Source organism: Camelus bactrianus, chromosome 18 (genome assembly GCF_048773025.1).
Source record: "Camelus bactrianus isolate YW-2024 breed Bactrian camel chromosome 18, ASM4877302v1, whole genome shotgun sequence".
Classification (NCBI taxonomy): Eukaryota; Metazoa; Chordata; class Mammalia; order Artiodactyla; family Camelidae; genus Camelus; species Camelus bactrianus.
This window is the reverse complement of record NC_133556.1, coordinates 14,773,016-14,800,757: the sequence shown is the minus strand read 5'-3', so window position 1 is coordinate 14,800,757 and position 27,742 is coordinate 14,773,016. Positions and strand designations below refer to the sequence as shown.

The following is a 27,742-nucleotide window of genomic DNA, read 5'->3' as shown; positions in this document are numbered from 1 at the left end:
TAGGGGTGGGGACCTGGAAGTTTGACTGACTACGCGGGGACCCAGACCCAGGCGCCCAGAAAAGTGAAGTGGACCCAGCAGCCCTGCCCCGAGGGACGCTCCATGAGGCTCCATGAGGAACAGGGAGGCCCGACCACAGTTCGCTGTAATGTGAGCCAGGCTCCGGCGGAAGGGCTGCCAAGGACTGACCAAGAGGCCGGCTCCGGGGCTCGGGAGAGACCGCGAGAGCCTCGCCTTCCTTAGGTTGAGGCCGGCGGGTGTCCTGAGGAAGTGTAATTTGAGCAGAGCTCCCAGGTCACGTGGGGACGCCAGAAAGCCTTTGATGAAAAAACTTGTTCATGGTGTGAAGGACAGGCGTTCTTCTCGAACAGCGCTACCCAGTGAAGAAGACGGGGAGGGGCGGGGCCTGAGACCGAGGCCAGACGTCGACTCGGAAATCTCCGGCCGAGGCTCGGCCATCACCCCAACTCCGGCCTCAGCCTGAGCCCAGGACCCATCCGGAAACAGCCGAGCGGATCCGGAAACGGCCGAGAGGACACGGAAGCGGTGAGCGCCGTCACCAGGGAGTGCGGGAACCCGCCGTTTGCGCGGAGGCGATGGCGGCAGCTGCGCCGGCGGCCGCGGGCGAGGATGACCGGCGGAGGCAGCCGGGAGCCGGTACGTGACGGTGCGTCCATGCACGCGAGGGGCTGCGAGACCGGAGGCGGGGCCGAGCTCGGCACTGGTGGATGGGGGATGGTGAGGGGAGTCTGGAAAAAGGGGCGGGACCACGCCCCGGCAAAGAGCCGGAGGGGGCGTGGTCTTGCGATTCCAGGGGGTGGGCCAGTGGCAGGTTAGAGGTGGGGCCCTCTAAGGGAGGGGAGGGGCCTGGTGGGCAAGGGGCGGGGCCACTGGAAGGGAGGGGGTCGTATCAGAGAAAAGAGGGGATTGGGTGAACCTAGGGAGAAAGAGGCGGGGCTCTAGGCAGCAGACAGCATAGCTAGGTGAGGAGGAGGTGGGGAAGGGGCGGGGATAGATGAAGGTGCAAGGACCATGGCTGCAGTACTTAGTTGCAGGATTTGCAGATTTGGGAATATTGGGGATCCGAGAGTGATGAGAAAACAGGCTGATCCCTGTCCTCCACAGTGCTGGGTCCCCAGCCCCAGGATGGGGCAGAAGTTGAAGCTGAGTCAGGGGAGCTCGGCCGGCTTCGGGCTGAGCTGGCAGCCGCCCTGGCAGAAATGGAAACCATGAAGGCTGTGGCCGAGGTGAGCGAGAGCACAAAGGCTGAGGCTGTGGCTGCAGTGCAGCGGCAATGCCAAGAGGAGGTGGCCTCCCTGCAGGCCATCCTGAAAGGTGAGGCAAGCGCTCCTCCCAGGCTCCCTTGGCCCCCTAAGCGGGAGTGCATAACAAGGAAGGGGGTCATGGCAGATAAGCTATGGGATAGGTTAGCAGCGTTGCCTGGCACCGAGCAGGCCCAGGGGCTGAGAGGAAGAGGCGCCCTTTTCTGATTTACATAGAGGTGCTGCCTGTGCTAGCAGCAGCTCTGTCAATTCCAGCTAAGTTTAGCTCGGAGCTTCTACCCATTCCCTGGCCCCCTGTCACTTCTTGTCCCTTACTGATGACTGATCAGCCCTGAAAGTGAGCAACTTCTCAGTTCCTTGAGAGCTCATTTGAGCCTCTGGCCAGCATACTCAGCCCTTGGCCTAGTCTCTAAGTCTAATTGGTTTCCTTTCTTCCCCAGCACCCCTACATCGACACACACCCTCCCCACCCACATGCATAGATTTCCCTCCATCACATCCTCTGTACTGGGCTGCATCAGCACCCCTCGCCCCAGATCCCCCAGCTTCTTTTCCTATTTCTCCCTCCTCCTCTAGTCAGAGGCCAGAGCCTCTGAAATAGCTTCCAGTCCCATCCCACCCCTCCGCTTCCACTGCCACTGCTGTAGCGAAGCTCTCGTCAAGTCCCCTGGACTGTTGCCCCAGCCTTCTTACAAGGCTCCCTCTATAGTCTGACCTTGACATTGGCTTCCAGAGTAGACATCCTACAGTTCCCATCCCACCATGTCATTTCCCTTTCTAACAACCACTCTTGGCTCCAGACTTATCTGGGGTCATACTTCCCACATTTCAGGCATCCACGTACCACCTGTGCAACATGGTTGTCTCCTTTTATGACTTACCCTGTTGTCTACTTAATATTTGTTCTTTGAATAAATCCACTTTTATAAAACGTATATACCTTTATTTTAAAGGAAATTTTCTGTCCCTACAAGAAACAGTATTCTAAATAACAATAATAATAATTTTAGTAACTAACATTTATTAAGCACTTACTATATGCCAGGCATTGAGCTAGATGCTTTATGAGTACTTAATCTTCATAGCAATCTCTCTAAGTAGGAACTATTATCTCTGTCTACTTTACAGAGGAAGCTCTGAAGCCCAGAGAGGTTAGATAACTTACCTAAGGTGATACAGCTAGAAAGTAGCAGAAGATTTAAATCTAGGCACTCTGGCAACAGAACCTTTACTTTTAATGTTAGTACATGCTAAAATTAATAACTATGCAAATGAAAACTGACCATGTTCCACCCACCACCACCTCCACCTCCCGCTGACCTGTAAGATAAATTCCAAACTCCTTGGCATGGCATTCAAAGCCTTGGCAGCCATGCACTGCCACCCTCTCCACCTCTCCCAGCATCTCCCTGTGCACCTTCACTCCAGATCTTCCAACACGCTCACTGCGCCCCAGCCACACCATCCACTTTCCCACCTCTGAAACTTTGCTCCTGTTACTTAATGTGTCCTTTCCCTCCTTCACCACTTGCTAGTGTCAGGGAGGCAGAGTTAGGGGCTCCTTCCTTTGGGATCCACAAGCCTAGGAAAGGTCCTCTCACAGCTCTTCTCCTGTTGCTTCGTAACTATTTCCCTGGCTGTCTTCCTCATTGGACTGTGGGCACCTGGTGTCAGGGTTTGTATTTGATCAATTTCTCTATTTCCAGAGCCCAGCTCAGAGTCTGGCCCAGAGTAAATATTTATGACTATTATTATATATATATATATTTTAGTTGAAGTATAATTTGTTTACAATGTTGTGTTAATTTCTGATGTACAGCATAGTGACTTAATTATACATATATATATTTCTTTTCATATTCTTTTTCATTATAGGCTATTACAAGGGGTATTGAAAGTAGCTCCCCGTGCTATACAGTAGGACTTTGCTATTTATCTATTTTATATATAGTAGTTAGTAATTAGATATTGATTGTTATTGGTATGTATTAATAGAAACAGAGCCTATCTTTAGCATTTATTATGTACCAGGAAGAGGGCTGAACACCTTCCACATGTCATGTCATTTGATCCTATATAACAAGCCAGTGGGATAATCATTAGCTGAAGACATTATGCAGAGAGGCTAACTGATGGCCCAGGACCACCTGCCATAAAGCCCCCTGTCTTCACCACTGTGGTGGATTGCCTGGTAGAGAGCCGCAGTGATGGCGAGCACCCCCACTCACCCCCAGGTAGGGCCGGCGCACTGACCCTCCCTCTCCTCTGCCCTTCCTGCCCTGCCAGACTCCATCAGCAGCTATGAAGCCCAGATCAGTTCTCTGAAGCAGGAACGGCAGCAGCAGCAGCAAGACTGTGAGGAGAAGGAGCGGGAGCTGGGGCGCCTGAAGCAGCTGTTGTCCCGGGCCCACCCCCTAGACTCCTTGGAGAAGCAGATGGAAAAGGTTGGGGTTGGGATGGCCTGCCCTTCTCCTCTCCTCCCCACTCCACCCTGGGATTTGGAAAGATGTTGAGGCAGCCAAAGGTGACCATGGGGCAGAGGGATTGTCGGTATCCCATCGCCACATCACTGGGAACAGGGCACCCAGTGATCATTCTAAGTATAGCACACCCTAGCCCCGTACTCAGCGTGGTCCTGGACCAGGTTTGCTTACCTCCACAATTGAGGAAAGTCATGTAGGAGGAGGGGAGCTAACATTTAAGGATACCTCTCATGCACTAGGCACTGTGAAAACTGCTTGACACACTCAGTCTCCCGTCTTTCCCTTGAAAGAGAGATCCATTAGATTCACTAAACAGGTGAGTAAGGTGAGGCTCAGAGAAGCTTAGTAGTTCTCCCCAGGTTGTGCACATAAAAAGGAGCAGATCTGGGATTTAAAAATCTAGGCGGTCTGGTTCTAAAGTTTTGTTCTTAATCTCAATGGTATATCTCCTCCTTTATTCTTATTGTCATGAACAATCGTAAGCACATATTACCAGAGTCTTCATGTTTCAAAGCAAGTTCACATCATTCCCTCATTTGAGCCGCACAGCAGCCCTGTGAGGTAGGTACTCACCTCATGTTATATGTGAGGAAACTGAGGCTCAGGGAGATGGAATAAATCAATGGATAGAAAGACAAAGATCAAAACAGGAGCCCCAGAAGGGAAGGCTTCCAAGCCCCAGTTTCATACCAGAGGCTGCTGCTTGCATTTAGAGTGATCCTCGGGGAGCAGTTACGTGGGGGTGGTGAAGGAGAGGGTAAATTAAAGCCGCCTGGTACAGCAGAAGGAGCCACAGGCCCAGAGGCAAGCAGCTCCAGCCCTGGCCCAATGCCTGCATCTAGCCATCACCCATCCATCACGTGGGCATCTGCAGAGCATGTATTTTAGAGCTTCAGATGGGATCACAGGTGTTTTGTTTAGGCCATACGGGCTCATCCCACCTATTGCCACTGTTCACATAAGAGATTTGGAGGGTTAAACTGAGCTTGTCTGAGACAGGTTTTTGAGAGATTCAAGAGGTAGAAATGGCATGAATTGGAAGAGGTTGGGTGACTGGCAGATTTCTGTCTTGGATAGCTGGGTGAATAGCAGGGTCTTTTTTGCTGACCTAGTGCCTGTAAGAGGAGGAATGGCATCATGAGTTGAGTCACATTTGGCTGTACTAGGATAGAGGAGCCTGTGCAACATCCAAGTGGAGCTATCCAGGGACTTTGGCTTTGCAAGTTCAGCAGGCTCCCAAACCTGAAAAAGAGACTGAAAAGAAGTGGCCAGCAATATGGTGGCGATGAAAATATGGGAGGACATATCAGTTAGGACAAAGTTTGAAAAGCCAAATCAACAGTAGCTTAAATAAGATAGAAGTTTGTTTTTCTTAGAGTCCAGAGGTAGACATTTCAGGACTGATGTGGCAGTTCAACAAGTCAGTAGGAACCCAGGCTCCTCCTATGTTGCTGTTTTGCCATAGGTATCTAACTGCCTTGTGGTCCAGGATGACTGCTTGAGTGCCAGCCATCATGTCTACAACTCAGCCAGCAAGAGGAGGAGGAGTAAAGAAAAGCACACCCTCGCCGTTTGAGGAGTTGTGCCTGGCACATCAACCTACATCTCATTAGCTGGAACTTAGTCATATGGCCTTGCTTAGTTTACAGGGAAGCTGAGAAAGGTAGCTGATGTTCTAGAATTTAGGCCACGAGCCCAGCTAAAAATGTGAGGCTCTAAGGTAAAAGAGAAAAGGACAAATGATGCTGGGGAAGAAAACTATGTCACTCTACAAGTGGGCAACAGGAAGGTGGTTGTGACTTTGGCTGCCTACCGTGTGACCTAGGCAAGCCATGTGAGCTCTCAGAGCCTCTGTGTTCTTCTCTCTAAAATGGGCGTGAATGGCGTCTTCTTGGGAGGATTAGACGAGCTGATATGCTTGGAGGGAAAGATCTGAGCAGTTCTGAGGGTCCTGCAGTCAGGAGTGGGGACTGTCAAGGCCCGATCCCCCCATCCTCAGGCCCACGAGGACTCAGAGAAGCTGCGGGAGATCGTGCTGCCCATGGAGCAAGAGATTGAGGAGCTGAAGGCGAAACTGTTGAAGGCAGAGGAGCTGATCCAGGAGATCCAGGTGAGGGGGCGGCCAGGGGGCACCACGGGAAGAAGGGATGCCACAGGACCCTGGCCCCCAAGCCTCTTCCCTGTCCCCTCTCCGTAGAGACGTCCCCAGCATCCCCCTTCCCTGCATGGCTCCACGGAGTTGCTCCTGTCCCGGGACCCATCTCCTCCGCTGGAGCCTCTTGAGGAGCTGAGTGGGGATGGCACGGCAGCCGAGGCCTTCGCCCACAACTGTGACGACAGCGCCTCCATCTCCTCCTTCTCCCTGGGTGGCGGGGCTGGCAGCAGCGCCTCCCTGCCCCGTAGCCGCCAGGGCCTGAGCCCTGAGCAGGAAGAGACCGCCTCTCTGGTGTCCACGGGCACCCTGGTCCCTGAGGGCATCTACCTGCCCCCTCCTGGTTACCAGCTTGTTCCAGACAACCAGTGGGAGCAGCTGCAGATGGAGGTGAGTAGAGCGTGGGGAGCAGCCTGCCGACTTGCATGCATCCGTCTCTCTCTCACCAAGCACTTACTGAGAACCCAGTGTGTCCAGGCCCTGACCTAGAGCTGGGGTTTCGACAGTGAAGATGAAAACCCCCACTCTTTTGGAGCTTCCTCCGAGTGAGGGGACCAGGGCCAGACATGCACAGGGGCACATGAGGAAGATGGGGTCACAGGGTGAAATGCCCAGAACAAGACTCAGTAGGGTCACGGGGTGGAGACTGGCCCTGCAGGAGACTAAGGCTTAGATGGTGAAAAAAGAGGTGTTCCTCGAAGATTGGGGACCAAAGGAACTGAATTTCCAGGGCCCAGAGGATGAACAGACCATGGTGCATCTGGGGAGCAGCAAGGCCACCAAGGAGAAGAGAGATGAGATCAGAAAGGCAGGCAGGGGCTGTAGGAGGTCGGCCTCGGGGACTGTGGGAAGCCTCGGTGGAGTTTAAGGCAGGGTGAGGCCTGCTCTGCTTTAGGCTTTTAACAGATCACATGGGCTTCTGTGTAGGAATGGACTGTCATCGTAGGAGGGGGCAACGAGGGAAGCAGGATGACCGGTTGGGAGAGAGATGCTCTACAGCATTTAGAGGAAGGTGGACCGGGAGCTGGCAGCAGAGATGGAGAGGAGTGAGTGGGTTTGAAATCCACTTTGGAGGCTGACGGGGCAGGGCTTGCTGGTGTGTTGGACCTGGGGAACAGCGGAAGAGAGAAGAGTCAGCATCAGTTCCTGGGCTTTTGGCTTGAGCGACTGAGCGGATGACGACATTGCCCACCGAGGTGCGGGAGGCCAGGCATGAGAGGCCTGGTGACGAGGGAGGCCTCCCCTTGGAGGCTGAGGCTGAGGCCGGGGTCTGTGGCAGGGGCGGCAGCTGCAGAAGGACCTGGAAAGCATCAGCCGGGAGCGGGATGAGCTGCAGGAGGGCCTGAGACGGAGCAACGAGGACTGCGCCAAGCAGGTGGGCTCAGCCTCTGCTCCAGTCCCATGCAGCCTCTGCTGCCTGCCTCCTTCTGGGCCCTGGCCTCACCCTTGCCCCCGCTTCCACCCACAGATGCAGGTGCTCCTGGCCCAGGTCCAGAACTCAGAGCAGCTGCTGCGGACCCTGCAGGGGACTGTGAGCCAGGCCCAGGAGCGGGTTCAGCTGCAGATGGTGAGGGCTGGGGGCCAGGGCAGGCGGGAGAGGAGTGGGCCGGCAGTTGGTTGAGGGGGACACGTGGAAGGTTGAGACACCTGTCCTGTGCCCTGCCCTCCTCCCCTCCAGCCGCTCTAACTTTGCCCCGGAGTTGGTGCCAGGTGGGTAAAAGGGTTTCAAGGGCACCCGGCCCTGCATTCAGACAGAGCCCACCGTGCTCTGTGATCTTGAGCTAATCCACAAGCTCAGAGCCTCAGCCTTGCCGCCTTGAAATTGAGATAATGGGACTTCGCTTGCAGAGTTGTGAGGATTAAAAGCAGGGATTGCAGAATCAGATACTTCCCAAAACCAGACTGGAGAGGCAGATGATTGAACTGGACCAGCTGTGAGGCAGGAGGGAATAGCAGGGCAAACCAAGGGACCCTATAAAGGGGGCTCATGCCCCTCGACTCCACTCATTGGAGGGGGTAGGAGTGCAGGCTTGGTGCTGCCGAGTTTTCTCATTTGTCAAGAGAAGCCAGAGATCTGTATATTTATGTGCAGTCTCCCAGTTTTTAAAATTGGCACTAATTTAAGGTTTAAAAACATCTGTATGGGGAGGAGGGTAATAGCTCGGTGGTAGAGTGCCTGCTTAGCATGAGTTCAATCCCCAGTACCTCCATCAAAAAATTTAAAACATTTAAAAAATTAAAAGCATCTGTATAGACCAAATAAAACACCCAATGTGGCCTGTGCTGGCCACTTTGTGACCTCTGAGTCATCAAGGAGGGTGTAGAAAGAGCTTGGGAGCCACAGACACTTACTAAAGGGTGTTTCTTCCTTTCATGGCTGAGAAGGAGGGCGTGGGCTTCCTGGCTCTCCTTCTAGTGTCTGGGAAGAGTGTTCAGGGTTTGGCCTCACAGGAGACTGGAGATCCCTGTCCCCTCATCACCTCATACTAACTGTCTGTCCCCAGGCAGAGCTGGCCACCTCCCACAAGTGCCTGAGCCACGAGGTAAAGCGGTTGACTGAGGAAAACCAAGGGCTTCGGGCTGAGCAGCCACCGTCTTCAGTCTCCCGGGGCCTGGAGCAGGATGAGGGCCAGGAGGAGCCGCTGCCCAGCTCACTGCCGGTAAGCCTGTTGCGGGCCCTTTCTCTCCACGTGCAGCAAAGCATTGGCCCTAGCCCATGGGACTCGGGGACAGACCCAGGCTGCTGTGTACTAGCTATGTCACTGTGGCCAACTCACTTGACTTTTCTACGGCTCAATTTCCTCCTCTGCAAAATGGGACCATATCCCCTTTCCAGCACTGGCATGGACAGAAAGTAAGTTAACAGAATGCTTGACACCAAGGAAGCAGTAATTTGGTTTGTTATTTTTAAGTGACATGAGGTCCACAAAATTGAATTCATTGTAATCTTTGGTTCATAGCAAGCTGTCATCATTTGATCTGTGCATGGCCTTTGTTGATGGAATTATTAAAAATATGATGATCACCCAGAACCCTCACCCACCCTGAGAACTACAATTTACATATCTCCTTACATGTGCCCCCACCCACCCGGTGTTCCTTGGCTCTGTCTCTGCTTCCTGAGCTTTATCATTCCTTTGCCACTCTTAGGTATTGTTTTTCACTACATATACCTGACTGCCTAAATCGTGGAGTACTTTATAAAAGCTCAGAATCTTGCTCTGGGTAATCTCCTGGAACTTTCAATCAGCACCACTCCTGAGGGTCCGCCACCCGAGGGGTTGTGCTGCAGTAAAATATTCCTTGCTGTCCAGTGTGTTTGTCTAGTCTCCCCGTGGTGGGCATTCAGGTTGTTTCCCCTTTAACATTTTCTTCCTTCCTCCATTCCTTTCCCCTCCCCACAGTCTCCATCTAGCCGCTTGGTTCCTGGGGCATCTGCTCCCTGCCCAGCCTATGACTTGCATCCTTCTAGGAGCTGCAGCAGCTGGTACACCGCACGCGACAGGAGGCGCGGGCCCATCAGCAGGCCCGGGAGCACGAGGCTGAGCGCCTGCGGATTGAGATTGTGACGCTGCGGGAGGCGCTGGAGGAGGAGACAGCAGCGAGGGCCAGCCTGAAGGGGCAGCTGAGGGTGCAGCGTGAGGAGACAGGTGAGGGAGGGGGAGGGGAGCCACCCCACCCCTGAGGTGCTGGGAAGGGAGAGGGGGCGCAGTCCCAGAACGAGCCTTGACCTCTTTCCTTTCTTTTCCTTTCCTTTCTGCACAGAGGTGTTAGAGGGTGAGTATGGGCTGGAGCCTGTCCCCAGCCGGGTGGGGCGGAGAAGGAGAGAGGGTGTGAGCCTGACATTTTGGCCCTGCCTGACTTCCCAGCCTCCCTGTGCAGCCTGAGGATGGAGATGGAGCGGGTCCAGCAGGAGCAGAGCAAGGTGAGGCTGGCCCGGGCCAGGCCGGGATGACGGGGGAGGGGTGGCAGCAGGAAGAAGACCCTCACCGGCCCCTGCTGCCCTTTATGTCTCCCTCAGTCCAGGCGGCAGGAAGTCCTAAGGCAGCCATCAGGCTCAGGCCGCACAGAAGAGGTCAGGGTCAGGAGTGGTGTCCAAGGGGTTACCCTATCCAGACATCCAGTTTCTTCGGCTCAAAACCCCAGCTCTGTGTCCTATCCTCCCAGGCCCAGCTCACAGACCTCCTCTCGGAACAGAGGGCAAAAGTGCTGCGGCTGCAGGCTGAGCTGGAGACCAGTGAGCAGGTGCAGAGAGATTTCGTACGACTGTCCCAGGCCCTGCAGGTACTGCACGTCCCCTCCCCACCGGGCAAGCATGACCCCAGGTGACTTGTCCCAGGTCTTGCAAGGACAGTCCCCCAGTTAGGGGAGCTCTCTTCCTCTTCCTAGAGCTGGCATGGTCCTGTCCTCTGAGCTATTGGTCAAAAAAAGCTGAAGATCTCGTGTGTCCATCTTGGTTGGTCACATGAAGCCCTCAGCCCAGGGCCCGGCATGTGGACGTGCCGCCTGTTCATCACGTCAGCTCCACCTGCCCCTGCCCACCCTTCCTCAGGCTGCTCTCTCAGGACCCCTTTCTTCTCTTGAATCCAGTTTCTCTGTGGGTTGGGGGAGATGGGGCCCTAGGTACACTGGTTCTGGGCCCTTGTCCCTCAGGGGGCTGGTAGGTGGGGTGGCAGCTGCATTTTCCCACCAAGGGTCCTCTGCCTACCTTGCTGGCCCTATAGGTGCGCCTGGAACGGATCCGGCAGGCAGAGAGTTTGGAGCAAGTGCGTAGCATCATGGACGAGGCACCCCTCAGGGACATCAGGGACATCAAGGACACCTGAGGGGCTGGCACCCACCCACCCTGGAGGAGACTGCCCTTCTCCACTCCTGAACCATGAGGCTGAGGCTCTGGGGGTTTCAGGATGGAGTCTTTACCGTCTCCGAGCCTGAGAGGGTCCCTGTCTATCACCTCCTCCTAGGGGTGGCTGGGCCTTCTGTGTCCAAGGATGACATCTGGATGAGGGTCCCAACGCCCTCTGGGAACCAAAGGGGTAGGCTCAGCCCTGCGGCTTTCTGGCTGCCATGCTGCCTCCTGAGTCCCAGCCAGACTGACAGCCACACCTCCCCTCCCTGAGGCACAGCCAAGCTGTGAGTGGTGGCTGGGAGCCTTCGGCCATGTCCCTCCATATATGCTCCCTGGGACAGGCAGCTGCTTTCCAGACTGCGTGACACTAAGATACTTGTTCCCAGGGGCCCCACGCAAGCCCAAGATGGGCACGGAGACAAGGCCAGAGTTTTCTGTCATTTATTTTCAATAAATAAGCAGCTCAGCTCAATCAGTCGCCTTGTCCCTGCAAGCCCCACGGGACTGGGGAGGGGAGGTTTTACCAGGGCAGAAGTGGGGGCGGGTTGCTGAGGGGGGAGGAAAAGTGAAGGGGACATTGTGTTTATAAACAGAAGAGGGGGGCGGGGAGTAGGGAACGTGGAGATCTGTGCCACAGCTCTGGCTGAAGATGCATCGCTATCAGGGTTGGGGGAGGACAAAAGGACTGGTTACTTCCTTCTTTCATCTTCTGGATCTGGAAGGAGAAAGGGAAGGATGAGGCCGGGGGCGGGGCAGGAGAGGAAAAGTCCTTCTCAGCTCCCTGTCCCCCGGCACACTCACCTGGAGGGTACCCCCAGCCACCCGCCGCTCACCTGTGTCCCCAGACCCCACTCCTCCCACCACTGCAGCCCCAGCAGCAGACAGCTCAGCGCGCAGCCAGCGCCACCCAGCGCAGCCCAGCAGACACGGTGGGGCCTGGGGGCGGGCAGTGCCGGCCCCACAGAGGAGGGGCAGCAGCCTGCCCCCACTTGGAAGCGTGGCAGTGGCAGCAGCAGTGGCTCCAGGTGGAGCTTCGAGGGCAGGTGACCTCAGTGCCACCTGAGGGGGAGAGGGGCAGGCAGGGCACAGCAGCTGCGGCGAGGGCAAGAAGGAGGTGATACCTGTGACACGGTTCAAAGAGATGGAGGAGGGGGAAACGGGTTATCCTATGGCCAGAGAGGACAGAGAGACAGCCGTTACCGAGGGAGGGAGGCGAGTGCGGAGTGCCAAGAGGGCTGAGGAGGTTGTGGGGGCACTGAGGAGACCAGAAAGGAGGGAAGGGGCTGGTTCTGCTGGGCAGAGAATTCACCCACCTGAAAAGGAAGCGGGGCAGGCGCCTTCGCTGTGCTGAGGGAGGGGACTGTGCTCAGGGCTCAGGGGCTGACAGGGCTCTGGTGGGGTGGGGGGTGGCCTCTTACCCTCCAGGTAGTTCCGAGCAACAAACTTGAGGATTTCGTCAAGCCCGATGACTGGTAATGAGATCTTGAGGACCATGAGCCAGTGGGGCAGGTCCAGGGCCTGGAGCTTGAAGATCATCTGGGAGGAGGTGGGAAGTGGGTGGTGAGGAGAGGCCAGAGGACCCAGCACTGTGCCAGCCTGACCCCGCCCTCCTCCCTCAGTGGTGGTGGTCACTGCCCCTGTGGAGGAGCCTTGTGGGTAGAGGACAGGTGGCCCCTGGCTGGAAGGCTCACCGGCAGGGGGTCCACGTAGAGGATGAGGAAGTGGAGGGACATGGAGAGGCCGATGGAGCCCACTAGCCAGATGTTGACCCAGGGCGGCATCCGCACGAGGGACTGGTTCTCAGACAGGCTGCGCAGGGAGGCCCGGGGGTAGAGACCCAAGGAGAGAGCAGTGGTGAGCAGGGAGAGGAGGGGCAGAGGAGAGGAGGGGCAGAGGACAGGGGTGCAGGGGAGGGTGCTGGGCCCCACCTGTTGAGAGCATTGCACATCTCGATGGTAACCAGCACAGACAAGGCCATGGTCATGGGCTGGGGGGCCTCAAAGACTTCACAATCCACACCCTCGAAGTCGGGGTTGTCCTCCCCACACTTCATGAAGTGAGTCTGCAGGGGGAGAGGGGAGGAGCTGGGTTCCCACAGATGCCTCCATGCCACCCTCCTGCTATGCACCTCGCCTCTCCGTCCAGCCCTACCAGCTGGCTGTAGGTGACATGAGGTCCATCGTCAGCATACAGGAACCACCAGGCCGCTGCTCCCACGGTGGCTGCACCCACATAGCCTGTGGTAGAGAAAAGATGGGAGTTGAGGGGCCAGGAATGGGGGGATTGGAGGAGTTGAGATGGTCATGTGGCCATGAATGGCTGTTTGAGGAAGAGGGCCCACTGGGGTGGCTGCCGTGGGGAAACCGGTTCCCAGAAAGGGGGTCAGTCCCTACAACTGGGAGGAAGTGTAGCTTTCCCTCCTGCTCACCCCCAATTGCCATGTAGCGGAAGAAGAGCCAGCCACTGATGAGGGGCTCCTTGGGACTCCGGGGCGGCCGGTCCATGATGTCCAGGTCTGGGGGGTTGAAGCCCAGGGCTGTGGCTGGGAGGCCGTCCGTCACCAAGTTCACCCACAGCAGCTGCACAGGGATCAGGGCCTCAGGCAGCCCCAGGGCGGCTGTCAGGAAGATGCTGCCAGAAGGAGTGGTCATGTGTCCGTCCTGCCTCCCAGACCTGTCACCCCCCTCATCCAACCCCCTCCTCCCGGATGCCGGCCCAGCGGCTCACCAGACCACCTCGCCCACGTTGGAGGAGATGAGGTAGCGGATAAACTGCTTCATGTTGTTGTAGATGGCGCGGCCCTCCTCCACGGCAGCCACGATGGTGGAGAAGTTGTCATCGGCCAGCACCATCTCTGAGGCCGTCTTGGCCACAGCAGTGCCGGATCCCATGGCAATGCCAATCTCAGCCTTCTTCAGGGCAGGGGCATCATTGACACCATCACCTGTCTGCAGGGAGAGAGGAGGTAAGACCCAGCCCCTTCACATACCCTCCTTGAGACTCTTCCATCGGGGCCCGAATCCCTCCCCTCTGTGCGTCTCCCCAGGGCCCTCCCTGGGCCCCAGCTCCCCAAGACGGTCATCTCAGTGGACACAAGCAGACCGCCCCACACCAGACCCATGTGTGCCCTGGCCTGGGCAGCCCTGCTGGTCTTCTCACCATCGCTGTGATCTCATCGAAGGACTGCAGATACTCCACGATCTTTGACTTGTGGGAGGGTTCCACACGGGCGAAGCAGCAGGCGCGATGGCAGGCCTCCCGCTGCTCGGCCAGGGGCAGGTCGTCGAACTCCCGGCCAGTGTAGGCTCGGTCAGCCACCTCCTCATTCTCCCCAAAGATGCCAATTCGTCGGCAGATGGCAATGGCTGTGCCCTTGTTGTCCCCAGTGATCATGATCACCCGGATGCCAGCATCACGGCACAGCTGGATAGAGCCCGTGACCTCCTTGCGGGGCGGGTCCAGCATGCCCACTACGCCAACGAATGTCATGTCCATCTGGGGAGACAGCGGAGAGCAATAGGGTCAGGAAGGGACCTTGGGGGAGAGCAGTCCCTGGGCCTGGTGTTCAAACCTCAGCAGGGCCTCATAAGCTCAGAGGCAGCAAACTTTCCTTGTCCATGTATGTACCTGCAGGCCTGGTGGTACCAGGCCCATCATAGATGGCAGATCGTGTCATAGAAAGAACTCCAGCTGGAAGTGAGGGAGGTGGTTTCTGCCTTCAGCAGGACCACCGGTTTGGTCTACAACTTTGAGCAAATCCAGGTTACCTGCCAGGCCACAGTGTTCCCTCTATAAAATGAAGGGAGTGGACTTTCATGCTATTCAGAGAGCAAGTCCATTATGAGATAAAGAGCTTGTACCAGAATGCAGGATGACGCACATCTTAAGAAAATGGAAACATGTCAGCTGAACCCAGGTGTGCTTAGTGATCCAGCTGATTTCTGTTCTGGGGCAAGTGCCTCACCTCTTCTTGGACAGGCCCACGGATCACACGCAACGTAGCACTGCACTAGATGGTTCCTAAGATTGGTGGACGGGGTAAGGCAAGTGACTCTGGGGCAATGAGAGACTTCTGTCTGCTCACCTCGTACTCCATGAACCTGGAAGAGTCATCCAGGACCATATCCTCTCGCTTTGGGGGGGTGTCCCGGGTGGCCAGGGCCAGGCAGCGCAAGGTGTCCCGGCCAGTGCCCCACTCCTTGATCACTGACAGAATCTTCTCCTTCACCGGCCCTGTCATTGGCACCCGGGTGGTGCCAACTCGCGCATAGTTACAGCGGTCGATGACCCCCTCAGGGGCACCCTGGGAGAACAGAACAGTCTTCAGAAACCACTCTTCCTTTCAGTGCACAGTGAGAGGGGGCAGGGACAGGAGAGGGGTGCAGAATTAGGAAGAAGAATGGAGCTGAGGCACACTCTGATTTCGGACCTTGACAAACATCTTGTTGCCCACAGCAGCCCGGGATTTGGCTGGAGAGCAGTAGACAGACATAGACTTTCTGTCCCGGGAGAACTCCAGGGTGAATTCCTTCTTCATCAGCTGGCGGATCACCTGGGAGAGAGAATACAGAGAGAGGCCACATATGAGATTGGTGGTTAAAGAGTAACAGTGCTGTGCTAGCACGAAAGAGTCCCAGACCCCTCAAAACACAGTCAAAAAAAGATCTGGAGTTGGAGAGGATATAGCTCAAGTGGTAGAGCATGTGCTTAGCATACACAAGGTCCTAGGTTCAATCCCCAGTGCCTCCTATTAAAAAATTAATACATAAATAAACCTAATCCCCCCAAAAAATTTTTTAAAAAAAAGATCTGGAGGTCAGAAAAGATAGCAAGCTGGGTCTGAGACTAAAGCTAAGTCTGGTACCTACAGCAGAAATGGAGAGAATTCCAAGGCTAATGCTGCCACTGTCTTACAGTGTCCACTTTCAAGCGCAACAGAAGGATGGCAGTGTGGTCCTGCCCACTAGAACCTCCCGTGACGGTGGGAATATTTAATGATCTGAACCATCCAGTACGGTGCAACTGAGTAATGGCTACTGAGCCCAGGAAATGCGGCCAGTGCAGCTGAAGAACTGAGTTTTTACTTTTATTTAATAATTTAAATTTAAATAACCACAATGTGCTTTTATAGGCATGTCTTGCTGGACAGTGCAGACCTCGTGCTTGGCATGCGGTAATAAGCATCCATAAAAGTGAATGTACCAAACGCACCCTGGATATTTCTCCACAAAACAAAAATAAAAACAATAAATGAAATAAAAAATAAGTTGGTGTTTATTTTATCATTTGTAAGTTTTTTTGTTTTTGTTAATGGAGATACTGGGGATCGAACCCAGGACCTTGTAGATGCTAAGCATGTGCTCTACCACTGAGCTATACCCTCCCCCTAAATGAATCCTTTATTGATAGCTATTTCGGTTGTTTTCATAGTTTTTGTCATAATAAATAAATAGCAATGAACATCTTACCTCTACAAAAAAAAAAAAAAAGAATGAGTGATGTGGGGAATATATAATATCCAGGGGGATTTCAGTACAGACATCCAGTAAATATTAAGAGCAAGAACTTAGAGTGAAGTCACAGAATTGGGCTTGTCCATCTGGACAAAGGGAGGCAGAAGCATGTGCAGCAGTCATATTTCCCAAATCCTAAATCAGGTCTTGAGATCTGATAAAAGAAGTGTTTCTAAAGACAAAGGGGTAATAGCTGAAATCAGGGCTGCCCCAGGATGGGTCACTTGCGGTTTCTGTGTCCAGCTGCGTTCCTTTCAACTTGGGACACAACAGGAAATGTGATCTTAAATTCATCGAGAGATGCTGCAGCCAGGCACCAGAAAGAGGTGTAAGTGCTGGGGCGGCAGGTCCTATCCAGAGTCAGCCTTGCCAAGAAAAGCTGTGGAGAGGCCACCTGCCCGTGCTGGCTGGGTCCCAGCATGGAGCACGAGGCCCTGCCAAGCCTGACCGGGGGGCCTCTGTCTCCTGAGGTTCCTTAGATCCTGGCTTGTCCAACGTTGGGTGTTTAGAAGGACTGTGGGATACAGCACCCAGACTTACCGAGTTGCAGGCATTAGCCCTCTCCACCTTGGAGAGGTTTCTCACATCTGTGTTGAATACATTCATCTTCTCCACCAGGGTGGTGAGTGCTGTCTCGGTGGCCTCACCCACCTTCTCATAAACACCTTTGGTCTGAGGACAGAGGAGGAAGAGGAAGTAGGTGCCCCGGGCTCCTGGCCCCTTGCTCCCACTGAGCACCCCTACCTTCTGCCTAGAACGGGAAGGGAGCTAGTCATTCTTTTCCCCTCCCACCTCCTTCCCATGACCCCTTCCTTGCAGCCTTTATAGGAGCCCTGGACTCAGCCAGCAGGAGTGGGAAGGAGGAGCCGCTTCAGGAGTGGAGAGAGGTTACCTCATTAAAGTCCAAGGCGGAGTCATTGCAGAGGGCACAAATGGTGGCCAGCTCCACCAGCCCATCATACTGCCCTGCCCGGACTGGCTTATCATTCTTCAAGCTGGCAGCAGGGTCGGCGGGGAAGGAAGGGAGGGAAACAGGTGGAGAAGATAGAGAATGAGATGCAGAGAGAGCATGGGGAAAGCAGCAGGGGACAGTGGGGGAGATGGCAACCAACTTGGAGATCAGGTGGGAGAGAGAACAAGGTCAGGGAAGGAAGAGGAGAGAAAAGGAAGGCAAAACTAGAGGGAGGCCCCAGGGAGAGAGAAGGTGCCTGTGTGTGGTGGGAGAGGAGCTCGAGGCACTGGGAAGGCGACTTCGGATGTGGGGGGACTTACACCTCTCCTTCTGGAGCATAAGTGGAACCAGTGATAGAGAACTCGTTCAGAAGGCAGATGTCCCCATCCACCTTGTCGATGATAAACATCTGCAGAGGAGAAGGGTGTGCACACAGATGCCTAACTCTCCCTACGCCTGAAGGCAGTCTGCACCAAGGGGAGGGCCGTGCCGCGAGTGTCCCTCTGCCCAGCCATCTGCACAGACTAACGGAGCTTCCCACCATCCCCCAACTTGTCCTTCCCTTTCCTCCCTGCATCCTCCCCTTCTCCCAACTCCCTTGCAATCCCTCTCCATGTTCTGTGTTAGTGGCCTGAAAACAAAAGTAACCACAGGTCATGCCGGAAGTTCCCCCAGATCAGTTAGACGTGCATGATAAGGTGTGGTGGGGACCGTGGCCACCAGGCCACCAGTTAGCACATGGCCCATCTATAGCTCCAGCCCCTTGTGGCCAGATCTTCCAGTTGTGCAGGAAGAACTAGACATTCAGGTTATTTTCCTATGAAATCTCTTGACTTTTCAAATGTGGGCAATTAATTCACTTTTATGAAATAGGACCAGAGCCCAGTTGGTCCGGCTTTGAAGGGATATAGATGACGCAGTGCCCTGAGGGGAGCAGCCCACCCTGAACCACAGTGAGCCTGGAAGGGATGGCGCTTAAGACATGTTCCAAGGTAAAACAGTTCTATGGCCGAGGAAGCTTAGGAAACTCTGGGTTAAACAAAGTGAAATCCACCTCTTTACAGTCAGCCTTCTCCGAGGCTTTCAAATGCCAACAGGCACATGGGTCTCCCCAAGGATACAGCTTTTCTCAGCCTGCTCTGACCACACAACCCTCGATTCTCAGAACAGCAATTTCTATTTCATGGACGTGCTATTCCACAGAACTCTGTTTAGGGCAGTGTTCTTTGCCTTGGGTCTGTGGATGACCCCCACCACCAAGGGGTCTGTAAGCTTTGATGGCAATACAAAAATTACATCTTTTATTTTCTCTCTGACATTTAGCATTTCCTTCCAATTATGAATGTGGGCAATGGATCACATTAGTATTAACAACACCTGTGACTTGGCCACCAGTCTAATCACACATACTCTCCTGTCACGTTGCATTGTTGCCAGGCTCTCAAAATAGCATTTACGCTCATCACCGCTTCACTGTTATGGCAGTTCTGAGACCCACTGCTGGACCTGCTACTTAATGCATTAATAAAGAAGCACGTGTGTTACCAAAACACAAGTTTGTTTTTAAAATATTTTGATTGCCATATTTCAGTCATCGGTTTCCTCTGTAGTCCGATATATTTTAAAAACAGAACCGTGTGTGTTTTACTTTATACTTTTAAAATATTCAGTGGAGAAGTCCAGATTGCCAAAGAGTCTGAGGCACAGAAAAGATTAAGGGCCCTGGTTTAGGAAATGCTGTTTGGGATTAGTGTGGTCGGGCACCCCAGGCCCCATCACAGATGACCATCCTGACCTCCCAGAAGGCAGTCTGGGCCCAGACAGACGTGGGTTTGTAACTCAATTCTGCTACTTATTTACTATGAACTGAATCTCTCGAACCTTAGTTTCCTCCTCTGGAAAATTAGGTAAACAAGATGTTCCCCTGATGGGGCTGCTGGGGGGGATTAGAGAGGGCACATGGCAGTGTCTGGCACATAGACGGGGGCTGCAGGGAGTTCTCTGCCCTGAGCAGAGGAGCTTCTCTGCTCCCTCTCACAGCCGGCAGAATGGCACTCTGTGCCCTCTGAGCATTTCTTTTTTGGGCCAAAATAAGAAGCTGCCAGTGATGTAGGGTAATCCCATCTTTGGAGGGCTCATTTCACCCCAAAGGCAGTCATCTGAGTGAGAGATGCCACCCTCCCCTGACCTTGCAGACAGACATCTGGTTGGTGGTGAGGGTGCCTGTCTTGTCGGAACAGATGACAGAGGTGCAGCCCAGAGTCTCTACGGAGGGCAAGCTCCTCACGATTGCGTTTTTCTTGGCCATCCGGCGGGTGCCCAAGGCCAGGCAGGTGGTGATGACGGCAGGAAGGCCTGTGAGGAGGAAGGAGAGGGAGTGAGGGATGCTATTGGGGGGCAAGGAGGGAGATCTAGTTGGGGAGGCTGAAAAGGGGTCCCCAAAGATATCAGGTCCGAATCCCTGGAACTTGTAAATGTCACCTTATTTGGATAAAGAGTCTTTGCAGGTGAGACAAGCAAATGGGAGGAGAAAGAGAGGCCGCCCTACCTTCTGGGATGGCAGCCACAGCCAGAGCCACGGCAATCTTAAAGTAGTAGATGGCACCACGGATCCAGGAGCCCCCGTGGACGGGATCATTGAAGTGGCCAATGTTGATGAGCCAGACGGCCACGCAGATGAGGGAGATGACCTTGGAGAGCTGCTCCCCAAACTCATCCAGCTTCTGCTGCAACGGGGTCTTGTCCTGTTCGGTTGCGGCCATTTGGTCACGGATCTTCCCAATCTCAGTGCTCACACCAGTGGTGGCCACGATGCCTAAGGCCTTGCCAGCAGCAATGTTGGTGCCCTGGGAAGGTGAAAAAGAGGCAGGGAATCAGGTGAGAGGCGCACCTCGTGCTGCATTCTCCCAGCTGTGGGTCTCATCTCTTCCCACGCCGCCATGTCTCTCCCAGACCACGTGACACGTGGTCACGCAACAGGGGCCCTGGATGGCTCACCGAGAAAAGCATGTTCTTCTTATCCTGGTTGACAGCTCTGGGATCGGGAACAGGCTCTGTGTGCTTGATGACAGAGACAGACTCGCCTGTGGAGAAGGGGCCGAGGGGTTTTTCAGATGACATCCTGGCCTTCTCCCACACCTCCTACCCCTAACTCCCTCCCTGCTCAGTGGGACAGGGCCTGGTAAGGACCAAGCAACAATCCTGGAGGAAGTCTGGACTCCAGAAGAAGCCACTGGAGGCAGATGGGAAGTCCATCACCGTTAGAGTGAAAAGACCTTGACCCGAGCCCCCGGCCTGACCACTTTCAAGCTTTATGGTTTTGGACCACTTAATCTTGGTTTGCTGTCTGTACCGTGGGGACAATGATGTGCACACTTCAGAACAAGGTCTTGATGAAAGTCAAAGAAGCCGATGGACATGGATGGAAGTGCACTGTCAACTGGAGAGGCCCCCACGCTTAGGACCTCGCCTTCCTCGCCCGAATGGCCAGAGCTCAGGCAACCACCCTGGGCCAGCCCAGCCTTGCCTCCTTAGACCATGGAGTATGCTCACTGGCTCTTCACCCTCTCTCTCCCAGGGGAGAAACTGAACCCTCCATCTTCTCCTAAGACCTATGGTTCTTCACTTGGGGGCTTTTGAGGAAACAGGATAGTTCTCTGGGTGAGCTTGTCTGTATGTCCATGTGGAAGGGACGGGTTGATGGCCATCTGGAAAGTGAGTACAAATGTCCCGCTGTCTCCCATGAACCTTTGTGTTCCAGGCTTAGACACTGACATCACTGCCGCGATGGAGCCAGGAGGGGGCCCTACTGCTGGGTGTCCTCTTTCATCCCCATTTGTCCACTTCCCTCATCAAATCCTCATCCCTGCGCCCCCTTGCTGGATCCTCCCCCTCAGGCCAGCAGACCTGTCAGGATGGATTGGTCGACCCGGAGGGTGGTGGACTTGATGACAAGGATGCGGATATCGGCAGGGACTTTGTCTCCCACTGTAGAGAGAGGAGAGTGAAGTCAGTTGAGAAGCGAGTTTTCTTTCTTCCTGAGAAGAACCCAGACTTTGTCTGATGACCTCACCTCATCATTCAGGCCTCAGGGAAGTCACCCGGGCTGTGCTCCTGTTGCCCCACCAGCATCTCCCTCTAACTCACTCCAATTATCCCCCTGTTGAATGCTTTTCTCCCTGTCGGGCTGTGAGCCTGGTGAGGGGAAGTCTGGGAACACAGTATATGCTCAACAAATGTACACTGAACGGCCACAGGGAGAAGCGGGGATGGGCCCGTCGTCTAACCAAGTGGAACAGCCACAGAGGCAGCAGGAAACAGGAGAAGGTGTGGGAACTGAGGACATCAGTGTCAACAAGACAAAAGGTGGAGTGAGAAGCAGGAGAGGGAAGCGTGAGAAGGGAAGACACAGGAGGAGAGGGCTCAGGGCCAGCAGGGTCACACAGAGGGGACAAGGATGCTCATCAGAAACCTGTGAGCCCTGGTCTGAGCGTCTCGGGAAGGCAGGAAGCCAAGGTGAGTGAGCTGGGGAGATGGGCAGGAGAGAAGGGGAGGCGCAGGAAACTAGGCATTGGGGGCAGGGGATGCCACATACGGCAGACAGCTGAGAAGGGGGCCAAGGGGCATGCACAGAAGTGGGTCAGTACAGGAACCCGCCTGGGGGCCATGGCAGATGCCCCACGAGAGTTACAGACCTCTGAGGAATCTAACCGCCTCCCAGACTAATCCAGCCTGGCCCCAAGGATGGGACTGCGGATGGGGCTCGACTGCCTTCCTTTCCCTGATTCTAAGGTTCCTCCTCCTGTGCCAGAGGAAGCTGATGGAGGAGGGAGGAGGTCAGCAATGAAGTTGGGCGGGACACCCTGTCACCCAAGCCCAAGCGATATTTATAGACATTCATGGTGCTGACTCCAAACTGTCACCGTGGCAGGAGAGCCCTGTGATGGGGCGCCGGGGTCTTCAGCCCTCCCACCCTCCCTCTCCCCAAGCTTCCCATGGTGGTGATTTGGGTGTCTGGTGGAGGGAAGCAGGCCTAGAAAGATACATCTCCCTACTCCAGGGGCCTGGAGACATGGGAAGGCCTGTGCAAGGCAAATATAAAAACCGCTGAAGGGGGCAGAATCCCAGTAATCTTAGCCACCTGGCCCCCACCCCTCCCTGGTCAGGCATTAAGTGTCCCTCACCAGAGAGGCGGGGCCCTCCTTGAGCTCCCCTCCTCCCAGGTCCCGTGCTCTCTGCTGGGGCCTGAGTTTCCCTTACATGGTCGGGGGCTTGAGCCTCCGGCCCCCCTCCTCCCTTCTATCCTCGCTCCTTCCCCTTTGAGAGGCCTCAAGGGCACTGAGAGGTCAAGATTTAAAGCTGACCAAGCTTGGGGGTGGGTGGAAGGAGAGGGAAGCCAGGCCTCAGGAGGGGGGTGGAGACGGGGCCATTGGCAGGGACTGGGTTCCACCTGTTGCTTGCAAGTGTCGGGTGAGAGGAGGGGGAGCAGGGGGTCTGCCTGCAGCTTCAGGGACAGGACTGGCTGTTCCTGCTAAGACTCTGACAGAGAGGGGGTGCTGTGGCCACAGTGCCCTGGGGTGACCTCCTGAGGAGTCTGGGAAGGAGAAGCAGAAACTCCACCATCCTGGCTACCTCCTGGACACCAGGATCAGGGGGCTGACAGTCCCCACCCCTAACATACTCCTCTTCTTGGCCTTGAACCCATTCTGGACCACTCGTCCCCATCACTCACCAGCCACCTCCACAATGTCTCCGGGGACAATGTCCCGGGCCTTGATCCTTTGCACTGACTTGCGGTCAGCCCGGTAGACTTTCCCCATTTCGGGTTCATATTCCTTCAGAGCCTCAATGGCATTCTCTGCATTACGCTCCTGGGGGGACAGGGTGGAGGAGAGGAGGGTCAGCAGAGGGAGGAAGGTTGTAGAATGGGATGGGGGGACTAGTCAGGGAGGATGGGGATGGTGTAGAGATGGAGGAGCAGAGGCCTGAGTCCTGGGGGAAATAGGGGCATCGCACAGAAGGAGGCAGGTTATGCAGTCCTGGCTTCTGGCCCAGGGGAGCAGACAACCCCACATGAAGGTAGGGGTGTGTGTATGTGTGTGTGTGTTGAGGAAACTGTCACCTATAGCTGAGAACAGGTAAGGGGGTTTAGGGGAGAGAAGAATAGAGAATCAAACAAAATCAGAAAGCAGGGGACAGGAAAAGCAGAGGGTGGTATAAGGTAAAAGAAAGAAGGACATCAAACTAGCATTTGCTGAAATCCTCTTACATGCCAGGCACAGGGCTAGGCACTTGCATGCTCAACATCTTGTTAAGTTTCACCACAACTCTGAGGAATAGGATGATTAGCCCCATGTTATGGATGAGGAAATTGAGACTCAGAGAGATACAGGAACTTGCTGAGGGTTATACAGCCAACAAGTGACGATGGGAACACCAGTCTCCTGCCTCTTTCCAACATTCTGTCCCTTTTTCAAACTGGGCGAAAGGACCAGAGAACAAGGTAAGCCCAGGGGAAGTGATGGAGGAGGAGGAGATGGGGAGGGAGGCTGGCCTCATGTTCAGTGTCAGGATGTGAAAGAATGAGGTGGAGTCAAAGCTAACCTGCCAAACTCCCACGATGGCATTAGCAATGAGGATCAAGAGGATGACAAAGGGTTCAACAAAAGCAGTGACGGTCTCTTCGCCTTCTTCAAACCAGGCCAACACCTAGGGAGCAAGGGAAGGGAGAATAACAGGTAATGAAGTCCCTCCAGTGGGTAAGGAGAGGAATAGAGGTAAGAACATGTGCAGGAGCAAATGGGCATGGCATCCCAGGGACACCGCAGCGCCATGTTGCTTGAGGGCCTACACGCTTCACAGCTCATACTCCCACAAGCACGACCACTGCTGTTCTTTAGCCGAAAGAGGCGGGCACAGACACGCACAGCTCCAGGATTAACTGGGAATGCTTTCAGGTTTCCCTGACCAAGTTGTTGGCTTGTAAATGAAGCTCAGGGGATACCCAGGCCAACTACCCCCACAGCCACATCCATCCCAGGGAGCCAAAACTCAATAGGAAAAACCCTGTGGTCCTCGCAGGCGCTGGGCCCACTCATGGCCTTCCCCCAAAGCCCAAGGCAGGGAAGCTCCAATTTCATGAGGGAGCAGGAGGGAGGGGGATAGTGTTACGGGGCCTCCTGTACACACCCCACCCCAGCTGTTGCCACTGCCAGGCAACAGCCACAGGCAAATGTCAAGGAGCAAATCTGAGAAGGGAGAAGCGAGGCCCTGCCAGCTAATACTCAGGGCCCACGGGGCCTCCACTAAAGAGACCAGGGAACAGGGAGACATTTTTGCCTCTAGAGTCTTGTCTCCCAGGAGGACTAAGATGTTAAGGAAGAAATTCCAAAATGTAGGCTGGACTGCTGGGATGACGGGTGGTGAGGGGAGCTCCAGGGCAGGAGAGGTGGCAGGGCCTTGGGAGCGGGTGGGGGCAGCCCTGAGGCTGTGAGGGGAAGGGGAGGGTCAGGCCAGGTGGGTGAGGAGTTCTAGCCCTGATGGGATGGGGAGGCGAGGCCCCAGAGATAGGTGAGGGGTCTGGGCCTTTGGGCGCACTTGGAGTCACCCTCACACCAGCAGCTCTTTCCCGCCTCTGGGTGGGAGTCTTTGCCTTGACCAATCAGCGTCAGGAGGGCGGGGCAGGGACGCCAGGATGCTCAGAGATTGGTGGAGCAGAGTGTGCGCCCCAAAGCATGCTGGGAGCAGTGGTGGCCTGGGAACGGCAGCGGCGTCTGAGCCCTGGAGCTCGGAGCTCGGGGGGTAACCCGAGCCCTCGGAGCCCTTGAAGCTCCGGGGGCGGCTTAGCTTCAGTATTTTGGCTGAGAACACCCTTAAAGCTTAAAATAAAACCTGCCTGCGGGGTGTGGGGGAGGACAGAGGAGTACGCAAATCAGCGTCATCCCACCTCCCTCAGTTCTGGTCTGTGGAACAGGATGCTGAGGGCTTGGACTAGAGGACCCGATGATTTGGAGCCGCCCGCCAGCAGACTCTCCAGATGCCCCCAACCCACACCCCCAGCCAGCCCCCAGATGCTCTCCCACACTTACAAAGGAAATGCAGGCGGCCAGGAGAAGGATCCGCACCAGGAGGTCTTCAAACTGCTCTAACACCAACTCCCACAGGGACTTCCCTGGGGGAATAGGCAAGGGGAAGGCCCCCCACCCCCAGGGTTAAGGTCTAACAGATGAACGGCTGGGACTCCAGGTGCAGGCTGGGGTCCAGCTTGAAGCAGGAAGGGACTGGGGTGATGGGCAGGCCACTTGGTACTGAGAAGGCCTGAGAGAGCTGGCCAGGAGTCCAAAAACAGGCTCCTCAAAGTGGTGGGCAGTTGTTCAAGGGCTAGATGCCTCAAGGAGAAAGTGCCTGGAAACTTCTGCCCCCAGCCAGACTCTAAACTTTGGGGAGGGACATTGGCCCCAGGAGTTGGAAGAAGAGGGCAGGGAGAAGGGACTGGGGCACAGAGAGGAGAAGGTGTTATTTATGAGAGCCCAGGGCTTCCAGTAACTTACCTTCCTCAGCAGGGAGCTCTGCCCAGGGAAAAAGAAGAAAAGGACATATTCATCTGGCGTTCAGTCTAATGCCACCCACACCCAGGACTCTGTGGCTAAGGTAAGAGAATCAGGCCATCAAAAGGGCATCTGAAGTTCATCAAGGTTATCCCATAAAATTTCCCAAAATGTTGGGTCTCAGGGAGCCTGTTTTTCTCAGTATTCTCCCCTCTCCTGCAGTCATTGGACCATGACCTATCTCTTCCCTCAGATACCCTGGAGGGAGAGGCTCCAGTGTGTGCATGTTGTGGGGATGCACAAGGGCATTACCAGCCTTTCCTCCAAGGGACACTTACCATTGTGGCCGTATTTCTCCAGTTGCCGCTTAACTTGGTCTGGGGTGAGGCCTGTAGTCTCGCTCACCCCAAAATAGGCCAAACATTCTTCTGTGGTCTTGGCGTGTGCACCCTCCATTGTGCTCCCTTCCTGGGGGCCAGGGGGCGGTGTGTTCCTTCTGGGGGGGTTCTCACGTGTTCGGGGTCTTCCTCAATGTGTCCGCCTGCCTGTCTGTCTGGGTTTCTTCCTTTTTCGCTCCTGCCCCCCCCCAGGTTATTCTTCCCTCCACGAAGCTCTGACCCCAGTCCCACTTGCAGCAGCCGGCCACCCCCCCAGCCCCCAGCTGGTCCTTATGAGGGAGTGGGGGGGGCCAGGCTCCCCCCTCCCCCAGATCAGGGATTGGCTGGCTGAGACTCCAGCAGGAGGGGTCAGAAGAGAGAGATATTTCTGCTGACAGAGGGGGAACAGTGGGGCGGCAGCCTGAGATGTCACTCATGAGGGAAGCTAAGGTGGCCCCAGCCCCAGGGAAACGGGGGAGGGAGAGACTTCACTTTCTGTCTTCTGCTACTGACCCCTCCCCCAACTGCCTCAACTTCTTCAGTTGCACTGAGTGTCCTATTCCAACCTCAACCCCTCCGCTTCTTCCCTTAAGCCCACTTCTCTCAGACCTTCACTTCTCCCTTCCTCACACCCACTTTCCGTCTCATCCCCCGAACCTGTTTCTATAGCTGCAGTCTCCTTCTTTCTCACTTAGTTGAAAGTGCAGCAGAGAGACTCCAACCTTCAGGGGATTGAAAAGAGGGAGAACATCCTTCGGGGGCCAGAGGAAGTGGCCCTAGAGGGACAAGGGGAAGTAGGGAGGGGAGAGGGTCAAGGGGACAGGGCAGAAGATGGTAACCCTACCCTAGGGAGGGGTTGCTGCAGCCATCAACAAGGGATTTAGTGTCCAGGCCCTGGTGAGCAAAGCCAGGACTGCCTGTCTGGCCTCTAAACCCCCCCCCCCCCAATCACTCTAACTTAGCTTCTGAGAGCAGAGCCTTCAGAGCCTCTCCATCCCTGACAGGGAATCCCCCCCCAACCAAGAAAATGGGATACCCAGGCAGCCGGGTAACCCAAGAGCCTACAGAATGTGCTGATGGCAGAGGAGGAGGGATCAATGTTTCAGAATGGGGGCAGGGGTCACCCCAAGTCATGGAATGAGGGTCACCTCATCCCATACTGTGCTCTCCTTTAACCCAAGGGGTTTACATGGCAGACCCCAGATGGCATGTGGTCTGCACTCCACCCTGGCCCTGAAGTAGCTGTTCTCAGTGGAGGGGGAGTGAGGATCAGAGCTGTGTGCTAAGGTGCTGGGCATACCCTGTCGGCAAAGGCCTGAGGGAAGGAGCATCCAGAGAAAGCTGGATAAAGCAGAGATTCCTGGCCAGAGGATTGGATGGCGGGCAGATTGATGGGGACAGGGCTAGGGGAAATAAGGACAGACAGAGCTGGGGGCATAGAGGCAGGGCTGCCAGGGTCAGGGGGAAGTCTGCGGAGCAGTGGGGAAAAGGGACAGCAGGGAGCTGGCATTCGGCGGCCAGGTGGGTGGGGGCCCAGGGCTGGGTGCAAAGCCACAAGTGGTTGCTGAGCGGCTGGCCTGGGTATCA

General features: G+C 55.2%; 2 protein-coding genes across 7 annotated transcripts; one reads left to right on the top strand and one right to left on the bottom strand.

The window, feature by feature from the left end:
• On the top strand, positions 1-11,239 carry RABEP2 (rabaptin, RAB GTPase binding effector protein 2). 5 transcript variants are annotated; one of them, XM_074346144.1, is made up of 14 exons: positions 1-667; positions 1,126-1,335; positions 3,570-3,727; positions 5,766-5,876; positions 5,964-6,308; positions 7,198-7,293; positions 7,387-7,485; positions 8,423-8,578; positions 9,391-9,568; positions 9,684-9,695; positions 9,788-9,843; positions 9,940-9,993; positions 10,086-10,202; positions 10,643-11,239. In XM_074346144.1, the coding sequence occupies exons 1-14, from the start codon at positions 631-633 to the stop codon at positions 10,742-10,744; spliced, it is 1,731 nt and encodes a 576-aa protein (XP_074202245.1). In that variant the 5' UTR covers positions 1-630; the 3' UTR covers positions 10,745-11,239. The 5 variants fall into 5 exon arrangements, with proteins under 5 accessions (XP_074202245.1, XP_074202243.1, XP_074202244.1 ...); XM_074346142.1 differs by having other exon boundaries at positions 5-657; XM_074346143.1 differs by lacking the exon at positions 9,684-9,695 and having other exon boundaries at positions 6-657.
• On the bottom strand, positions 11,193-26,439 carry ATP2A1 (ATPase sarcoplasmic/endoplasmic reticulum Ca2+ transporting 1). 2 transcript variants are annotated; one of them, XM_010972538.3, is made up of 23 exons: positions 26,117-26,439; positions 25,782-25,799; positions 25,320-25,402; positions 23,836-23,940; positions 22,964-23,102; positions 21,139-21,219; positions 20,230-20,315; positions 19,781-20,078; positions 19,421-19,587; positions 17,553-17,641; positions 17,173-17,275; positions 16,821-16,952; positions 15,197-15,319; positions 14,852-15,070; positions 13,927-14,262; positions 13,495-13,715; positions 13,196-13,398; positions 12,919-13,004; positions 12,696-12,829; positions 12,459-12,576; positions 12,186-12,303; positions 11,889-11,933; positions 11,193-11,482 (listed from the first exon to the last, which is right to left on the bottom strand). In XM_010972538.3, the coding sequence occupies exons 1-22, from the start codon at positions 26,232-26,234 to the stop codon at positions 11,929-11,931; spliced, it is 2,982 nt and encodes a 993-aa protein (XP_010970840.1). In that variant the 5' UTR covers positions 26,235-26,439; the 3' UTR covers positions 11,193-11,482; positions 11,889-11,928. The 2 variants fall into 2 exon arrangements, with proteins under 2 accessions (XP_010970840.1, XP_010970838.1); XM_010972536.3 differs by lacking the exon at positions 11,889-11,933.
• Between the last annotated feature and the right edge of the window lie 1,303 nt (positions 26,440-27,742).

Coding starts and splice junctions, on each gene's coding strand:
- RABEP2 (XM_074346142.1), top strand. CDS start 597: ATGGCGGCAGCTGCGCCGGCGGCCGCGGGCGAGGATGACCGGCGGAGG. Junction 7,294..7,386: donor ACGAGGACTGCGCCAAGCAG/GTGGGCTCAGCC, acceptor TTCCACCCACAG/ATGCAGGTGCTCCTGGCCCA. Junction 10,203..10,642: donor GACTGTCCCAGGCCCTGCAG/GTACTGCACGTC, acceptor CTGGCCCTATAG/GTGCGCCTGGAACGGATCCG.
- ATP2A1 (XM_010972536.3), bottom strand. CDS start 26,234: ATGGAGGGTGCACACGCCAAGACCACAGAAGAATGTTTGGCCTATTTT. Junction 21,220..22,963: donor AGACATTGTGGAGGTGGCTG/GTGAGTGATGGG, acceptor CTCTCTCTACAG/TGGGAGACAAAGTCCCTGCC. Junction 17,642..19,420: donor ACCAGATGTCTGTCTGCAAG/GTCAGGGGAGGG, acceptor TCTCCTCTGCAG/ATGTTTATCATCGACAAGGT.